This window comes from Benincasa hispida, chromosome 4 (assembly GCF_027475165.1).
Source record: "Benincasa hispida cultivar pf3 chromosome 4, pf3_genome.v1.1, whole genome shotgun sequence".
NCBI classification, from domain to species: domain Eukaryota; kingdom Viridiplantae; phylum Streptophyta; class Magnoliopsida; order Cucurbitales; family Cucurbitaceae; genus Benincasa; species Benincasa hispida.
In genome coordinates this window covers 65,396,042-65,404,944 of record NC_143481.1, presented here as the reverse complement: position 1 = coordinate 65,404,944, position 8,903 = coordinate 65,396,042, and the positions used below count along the sequence as shown (strand labels likewise).

General features: G+C 31.5%; 1 protein-coding gene across 1 annotated transcript; it reads left to right on the top strand.

The window, feature by feature from the left end:
* The first annotated feature begins 2,274 nt into the window (after nt 1-2,274).
* LOC120075126 (wall-associated receptor kinase-like 20) lies at nt 2,275-7,748 on the top strand. The gene is made up of 4 exons (XM_039028301.2): nt 2,275-3,140; nt 3,226-3,279; nt 4,513-4,968; nt 6,944-7,748. Exons 1-4 carry the CDS (start codon nt 2,369-2,371, stop codon nt 7,537-7,539), a joined length of 1,878 nt encoding a protein of 625 aa, XP_038884229.1. The 5' UTR covers nt 2,275-2,368; the 3' UTR covers nt 7,540-7,748.
* Nucleotides 7,749-8,903: the final 1,155 nt, after the last annotated feature.

Below are 8,903 nucleotides of genomic sequence, written 5' to 3'. Positions count from 1 at the left end.
CATACATACAAAGGAAGATAATCATGGAACAAGCCCATGGGTTGGTAAGAATAACGCTGGTTAAATAAATACAATGGACGCGGAATTTAGGGTTTGACTAAATAGGTAAATTTGCAAACGAAGACTTTATATTGTTTTATTTTTGTCAATTTTTCACATTCCAAATGTATTTTAGATATATATAATAATAGTAATAATAATAATAATGTCTAACTCTAAGATATGCACAATCAATCTCTTGTTGCTGTTATCTTTTGCATAATGTTTGAAATGTCGACGTCATATATATCATAATTCAATAAGTGAAATGCTATACAGTTGGCATATTCAATAATTTTGACCCAATATCATTTTAGTCAACTAAACACACTAATTTTCTAATTAAGCCAAATTGATTATTGTTGAAGTGAGATTATCCATCACATCGATCATCACCCAAATGAATTGGTTTACTCAACTGAAAGATCCCAATATTGACAATATAAACTATTAGATAGGAAAACAATCCAACATTATTAATTTCCCCTTGGAATTATACTTTAAATTTATCTCATGATAAATCAATATTTTCATCATATATATTTTTTTTTATATAATAATTATGAAAATGGAATCAGACCTTTTAACTTATAAGAAAGAAAGCCATAAAGAAAGCCATATTAATTACTGTTGAACTAAGTTTATTTTTATTATATATTTTATTAATATATATTGGTGGAATATTAAGTGATGTAATTATATTTAATAAAACTCTCACTGAGATTCTTGTGTAACCAATAACATTCCTTTGATGACTATTTATTATTATTTTTCTTATTATTTGATTTTAAAAATTAAGTTTATGTTTTCAAAACCCAACCAAATGTTTATAGTTAAAAAGGAATAATAGAAGTACTTTTTCAATTACATTTTTAAAGAAATTTGATTAAAAGTTTTTCTTTTTTAATTGTAAAATCTAGGTTTAAAAAGTTAGAAAGAAACAAGTAAAGATTATGGAAATGATTTTAAATAACTAAATTGTTGAAAATATTTACAAATATTAATAAAATATCACAGTCTATATGCGATAGATCACAGTAGACTATTAAGTGTGTCTATCATAACATGACACAGAGATAGATATACAGTAAAATTTTATTTTATTTATAAATATTTTGGTTAATTTTTCTATATTTAAAAATAATCTTACAAATTAAATATAAAATCAACAATTTTACCATTAAATTTTGTCCATTCCATCTTCTAATTGACATTGTTCATACTACACCAACAATTACAAAATAACCGTTATCTATATATATATATATATAAAAGCCTACAAAATAGTAACCAGCTCGTTTTGATGGATAGAGTAGTCACTAAATTTAAATGTTTAAATACTAGTATGGACTTGTATTTCTTGTTTTGGTTCATTTTGATATTTATATTTTAAAATATTAATTTTAGTCATCATACTTTTAACTTTGGTTTATTTTAGTTCCTGTATTTTCAAAATATGCATTTTGGTCCTTGTCTTTTCAAAAACTAACCATTATGGTCCCCTCACTTTCATTTTTACTTCATTTCTAAAGGATCAAAATGGATATTTTTTGGAAGTTTAAAGACTAAAATAAATCAAAATTGAAAGTACAATGACCAAAATAAACATTTTGAAAGTAGAGAAACCAAAATGTGTCAAAATTAAAAATATAGAACAAAATACAAAAGTTTAAATGAAGAACTAAAATAGTATTTAACCCCAATTTAAATCAATTTGGGCCAAAGTTAATTAATCTTTTGAAACAGATATTTTTGTGAAAACCAAAATGATAGGGTTTTGGTGGTTTTTAGAAAGGAAAGTCAAAAGTGTCATACGATTGTACATTTAACCATCCGTAAGTTGGGTGTAGGCAATTAATAAACAGCCAACTACACAGAGTGAGTAGAATCATTTTTAAAAATTCAAAAACTAAAAACTAAATTTTAGAAACCAAAGAAGTATGAAGGTAAAAATGTTCGAGTCTAATACTTTATTTTCCACTAAAAATTAGTTTATAGTTTACCCAAAAAAAAATTGGTAACACAAGTTTAAAAATCCATTTTCGCTTTCTTTTCTAATTATCGCTTCCCCTTGGTACATTCGGATGTTTAAAATTCAGAAAAGAGGTATAAGGTCAACATTTTAAATTGCGAAATTGACACAAATTTCTTCGAAAAAAACAGCTCAAACAAGTTTTTAATTACGCACATGTCGCTAAGTTTGACTTCCACCATTCTTCATACTTCAAAGAAAAATAAATATAATATATTTTCCATTTATTTCAAGTTTCAACTCACCGATTGAAATAACAAAACCCACCACCAGTTTCAGCTTCCCATCAAAATATCAATGGCATCCATTTCGAAACGGCTACTCCTCTTCACGGCGGCGCTACTCGCCACCGCCGAAATCGCAACCTCCGTCACCCGATGTCCGGACTGCGGTGGCGCTGTCGTCCCTTATCCTCTGAGTACGAGCCCCACCTGTGGGGACCAATCGTACAAGATCCGGTGCGACGCAGGCTTACTGAAATTCGATACGCTTAACAACACGTACCCGATCATCTCAATCAACCCGTCGATCCAACGACTGGTGATTCAGCCCTCAAATTTCGTCCCCAACACGTGCGTGACAGCGGATATCGCCTACGACGGGATCCAATTGAACAGTAGTTTACCCTTCAACGTGACGAGCGGGAACACGATCCTCTACTTCAATTGTACGGATTCGCTCCTACGCTCGCCGTTGAACTGCTCGTCGACGAGTCTGTGCCATTCGTACATCAATGGGTCGAGAGGGGCGGCGGCGTGCGAGGCGCCGCCGCTGTGCTGTACGTTTCGGGCGGGTGGGTCGTCGAATTCGTACATGATTCGGGTGAGGGAATCGGGATGTAGCGCGTACACGAGTTTTGTGAATTTGGACCCGAGTTTGGGAGTGGTTCAGTGGCCTGAACCCGGTTTAGAGCTGCAGTGGCTTTTGCCGAGTGAGCCGGTTTGTAATAACCAGGCCGATTGTGATGGGAACGCGGTTTGTGGTGCTGACGGCAATGGAACGACGTTAAAACGCTGTATTTGTAATTCTGGGTTTGTGTGGGACCCCGTTGCTGGAATCTGCTCTCAAAGTGAGTTTTTTACTTTTTCTCTCCGTTTGCCACGTAGGCAAAATTAGAGGTGGATTGATCGTGGTTGATTTGTTTTTTATCGCAGATACGTGTCATGATCCTGATGGTTGTAATAAGCACCGAACTGCACTGATAGCTGGTAATAATCTCTCTCTCTTTTTTTCCTTTCAAAATTCAAGAAACTAGCAAATTACAAATTATGATTAAATTCTTGTTTTCATATTAAAATCTAATATTAATTTATACCTCTAAATTTTCAATCCTAAACCAATAATTATATCATTTTAACCTTAAACTTCGTGGATTGTATCACTTTAAATTTCAAATTAATAATTTTATCAATTTCAACCATAAACTTTAAGAGTTGTATCAATTTAAATCATTCGTTATGTTTCATATGGATAAACATAGTAAAAGACTTGTAATTTTATCAATTAAAACTCTAAACTTACATAAGTTTAATTGAAATAAATAAAATATTTTGTCTTATATTTTTCAAACTAAATCTAAAGAAAGATATTGATATAATTATAAAAGTTTAGGGTTTAAATTGACACAATTATTAGTTTGAGGTTTAAATTGATACAACTTTTAAAATTCAGGATTTAAATTGATACCACCCCTAAAATTTAGTGGTGTAAATTGGAATTTGCCTATTAATGAACAGAAATAAAGGGTAGGGGTAAGGGTAAAATAGGAAATCAATTGGACAAACGTACATTTTCAATTTATTTTTCTAGTTCATTCTTCCTTAGTGTATCTTATTGACACCTTATTTGTTTTGAGTTACGTGACTAATCATCATGGTAATATGAACATTTAAGTGATTGATGTATTTAAATCAAAATCAAAAGTTGACATTTCATGCTTAGGTAGTTTATGAACTAAGTAGAAATATATGTGGTTTAGTATACATATAAATTGTTAGTAATGATTTTTAAATTAACTATAAAAATATTAATGGCGATGATTGAAAACTACATTTAAAAGGGTCTTTAATGTTTTAACGTTGAGTGAACCAAACGTTCAAATATTAAAACTATAATTTAATCCATAATTAATAAGAAAAAAATGTATTTGCTAGTAAGAAGGCAAGTTCATTTATGCTATATATCTACTACCCATTGAAATGAATTCTCAACAATATCTAAATTTCTTCCTTAAACTTATTTTATACTGAATGTTTTTATTTTTGCCTTTTGGAAACACAATTTTTAAATAATAAAATAATTATTATACTTATATAAGTACTTTTAAAAGAATCTTAGTTAAATGATTCCTCTAAAATTAAATAGTATAGTATTCAAAATGGTATTTTAACATATATTTATAACCCAACGTTACTAATTAAGGAAAAAACTAATGTGTATAGGCATCGTATCCGGCGTGGGCGCGGCGGTGATCGTCTCAACAATAGCGATGCTAGTGTACAATCGGCGTAGAAGAGCAAAAGAAGCTCAAGATCGTTTAACAAAGGAGCGTGAAGCCATTCTGAATTCCAACGGCGGAGGCGGAAGAGCGGCAAAGATCTTCACCGGCAAAGAGATCAAGAGAGCCACCCACAACTTCTCCGCCGACCGTCTTCTGGGTGCCGGCGGCTATGGCGAGGTCTATAAAGGCATTCTCGGGGACGGAACCACTGTGGCCGTGAAATGTGCCAAGCTCGGAAACGCGAAGGGCACCGACCAAGTCTTGAATGAGGTCCGAATCCTCTGCCAAGTTAACCACCGGAGTCTTGTCCGGCTTCTTGGCTGCTGCGTCGAACTAGAGCAGCCAATTTTGGTGTACGAATATATCCCCAACGGCACTCTTCTCGACCATTTACAAGGTACTATACACTTTTAAATTTCAATACCAGCTTTATTAACCGTATGATTTTTTAAAATTAATTGTTTATACACACTACTCTGATTTGGACTTTTTAAAAAAAAACAATTGTTTTTATTTTGGAAATTTAACTAAGAACACACAAGTTTAGTTAGAAAATATAAAAATCATGGTAAAAAAAATTAGTAAGAAAATACATAAAACTTTTCAAATTGACACCCAATGAGTATAGAAGTAGGAGTTGGAAAGTAGTAATCGTAAACCTCTTATTTGGCCTAGAGAATTTATGGGTCTCACCACTAACTCTAGACTCAAAGAGTTCACAACTATCTAGACTTCACAACGGCTTTAGCGTGTTTGGGACAAAGGATTTGTTATTATAGTTCTAAGTTATTATAATTGGGTTATAATAGTTTGTATTTGAGATATTAATTATTTTAGTTTAGATTATAATAGTATGTGTTTGAGGTGTAGACTATTTTAGTTTAAGAAAGAAATAGAAAACATATTATAGCAAAGAATAAAGAAAATGATGAAGGTAAAATAGTAAAAACTGTTGGGATTTTGAAATAGTGTTAACTATAGAGAATACAAAATAATATTTACTATAACAAGAGACGATTATTATAGTCTTAAGATAGTCGTTGCCATCAAACACACCTTTGGAGTTCACTATTCTACTCTTTGCCCCGGGTGTGTTTGGCCGAAGGAGTTGTGAAGTAGAAGTTGTGAACTCCACTCCTTGTTTGGTCCAAGGAGTTGGCGGGTCTCACTACTAAAAAATATTAATTTTATATCTTGTCAACTCTTTATACTATGAGTCTCGGGAGTTCCCGTCTCCCTAGACTTTATAACTTCTTACTCCTTACTATGTCACTCTTTACTCCTTATATTCCTCTAGCTTTCAATTATATGTTCAATAATATGTCATGAACTTTCAAGTTTGTATCTGATCAAGTCTTTTGATATATTCATTTTTTAAAAAACTATTTTATATATTAAATAAAAATTAATGTTAAAAAATACTTTTGATCCATAAACTTTTATGAAAATATTAATAATTTTGTCCTTGATCTTTAATTGATAATGGTTTAGTCCATATACTTTCAAACTTGTAACAATTGAAACCCCGTTTGATAACTATTTTGTTTTTTTAAAATTAAGCCTATGGACACTACCTTCACTTCTAAATTTCTTCTTTTGTTATACTTTTCACTAATGGTTTAAAAAATCAAGCAAAATTTTGAGAACTTAAAAAAGTAACTTTCAAAAATTATTTTTATTTTTGAAATTTGGCTAAAAATTCAACTATTGTATTTTAAAAAGATGTAAATCATTATAAGAAATGTGGATGAAATATACTTAATTTTCAAAACTAAAAAAAAAAACCAAATGATTACCAAACGGGGTCTTAGTCATTGAACTTTAATAAGTAATAATTTAATCTTTATAGTTTACTATTTGTAATGATTTAGAATTTAATGAAATTTTTTTTGCATGACATATAGACCAATAAGTTGATGAATAATCGATTTCTTTATATATAATTATAAAAATTAAATCTTAACATAATAAAAATCAACACTTAATTTTGAAGAGATTTGTCATGATAGAGATTAAATTGCTACAATTTTCAATTATAAGAACTAAGTTGTTACTTATTAAAATATAAGGGCTAAACTATTATTTATTAAAGTTTAGGAACTAAATGTTGGTCAACTAAAGTTCAAGGACTAAATTGTTACTAGAGACAAATATATATATATATATATATATTTAAAAAAAAATATTAAGGTTAACTTTCAATTTTGTGTCCAATAAATCTCCTTCGAAATATTTATTATTGTTTTTAAAATGAATTGAAGTAGTAGATAATAATATAATCTGAGAATTAAGTTTAGGTGGTAAAGTTGAACAAAAAAAATTAACCTCACAAAATTGAATCCTAAATTATTGATATGTATTTGTATGTATAGGTACGAACAACACAAAGGCATTATCATGGGAGGAACGGCTCCGAATCGCGCAAGGCACAGCAGAAGGACTAGCATACCTTCATTTCTCAGCAGTTCCACCCATTTACCACCGAGACGTAAAATCCAGCAACATCCTACTAGATCACAAGCTAATCCCAAAAGTTTCGGATTTCGGTCTCTCCCGATTAGCGGAAACCGATCTAAGCCATATCTCAACTTGCGCCCAGGGAACTCTAGGCTACCTCGACCCCGAGTACTATCGAAACTACCAACTGACTGACAAGAGCGATGTGTACAGCTTTGGAGTCGTTCTGCTTGAGCTGTTGACATCGCAGAAGGCCATAGACTTCGGTCGGGAGGCGGACGATGTCAACTTGGCGGTTTACGTGCAGCGACTGGTGGAAGAAGAGAGATTGGTGGATGCCATTGATCCGAGACTGAAGAAGGGAGCCAGTGATGTGGAGGTTGATACGATGAAGGCTTTGGGGTTTCTTGCTGTGGGGTGCTTGGAACAGAGAAGGCAGAATCGGCCTTCTATGAAAGAAGTGGTGGAGGAGATTCAGTACATCATTAGCGTCGCCATTGCCAAGGCTTGAATATTATTTACTTGCCTATGTTTGTGTTATGCATCGCTTAGTTTGAGCTCTTTAAATTTGATGTAAAGGGTTTTTAGTAGGGGAAATAAAACTTGGTGTAGCACTTCAATTTCGAATCATAATTTAGTATGTGATAAATTACTTTTTTTTCCATTTTTTTTTAAGATATATTTTGGAGTGGATTAATGGACTAGAATTGTTCCTCAAAATTTTCTAGTTTCTATACAATTACTCACATACAATAGTGTTTATTGAGTCTTGTGGTTGAAGTGCGTCACATTCATTGGTAAGAATCTATAAAAATATATTTAAAGTATAATTATTGTATATTGGTGCAATCAATACAATAATTTAGGTTTTAGATGTCAGTTGATATTATATAAGTGATGAAAGAAAATCTCTACGATGTTAGTTTTAGAAAAACATGCCTCTTTTGACATAAATTTTCATTTTTTTTTTCACGTGAAGATTATATATCATGATAGACCAAACACTATAAGAGTTAGGGTCTCTTGCAGCAGTTTTTATGTGCTATGACGACAATTTTAAACTGTTGGGAGGTATTTCCCAGTGGTTAACAAACTGCTGACAAAAGCTATGTTGAAAAGGTCTATTATAGCAGTTTTAACAAACGCTGGAATCAGCTTCAATAACGGCTGCAATAGGTACCTATATTTCTCGTTAAGTTCAATTTACCAATTATAATTGTGATAGTAAATATTTAAACAAAGACCTTATAACAACGTACTGAAGATGACTTTAACCAAAGTAGCTCCTTCTTCCAATTTCAAATCCAATAGTTACACCATGAAGAGATTGAATGGTATTTAAATTTCATGGCCAATCTTGTTTTTGAAACGAAGTGCTGGAATTATGGACTAAATTTAAAGAGGCAGTAGAACAATAAAATAGCAGGGAGGAGAACCACAATAATAATTCCAAAATGGGTACTCCAGATGAACATAAAATAATAATTCTATTAAAAAATAATCATGGGTCAATGATAATTTTCTATTCGATTTCTATTTTAAATGAAATATAATTAGCAACCAAGAAATGTGAGAACAGAAAATACGTACCTCGGCCGAACTACAAGTGAAATTAACATTTTCAAATTAAACATAAATTATTGTAAGAACTTCAAACTTTGGCATTAGATTAATCAGCATCGTAAATTCGTAACATGGTGAATGGTGAACAAATAAATACCTCACATTCAAGAACTGGATTTAAGTTTCTAATCTAAGGTAAGGAACCAAACTGGATGCTGTAGAAATTTCGTCTAATTTAATTTTTACAGCAAAAATTGTAATAGTAACGAATCTAAAGATCGGAGAAAGTGGAGAAATTCAATTTTTGTTATT

Bases quoted from the DNA above. Each gene is read 5' to 3' on its own strand.
- LOC120075126 (XM_039028301.2), top strand. From the start codon at position 2,369: ATGGCATCCATTTCGAAACGGCTACTCCTCTTCACGGCGGCGCTACTC. The intron at 3,141-3,225 runs GTGAGTTTTTTA...TTTTTATCGCAG, and splicing joins TGCTGGAATCTGCTCTCAAA to ATACGTGTCATGATCCTGAT. The intron at 3,280-4,512 runs GTAATAATCTCT...TAATGTGTATAG, and splicing joins CCGAACTGCACTGATAGCTG to GCATCGTATCCGGCGTGGGC.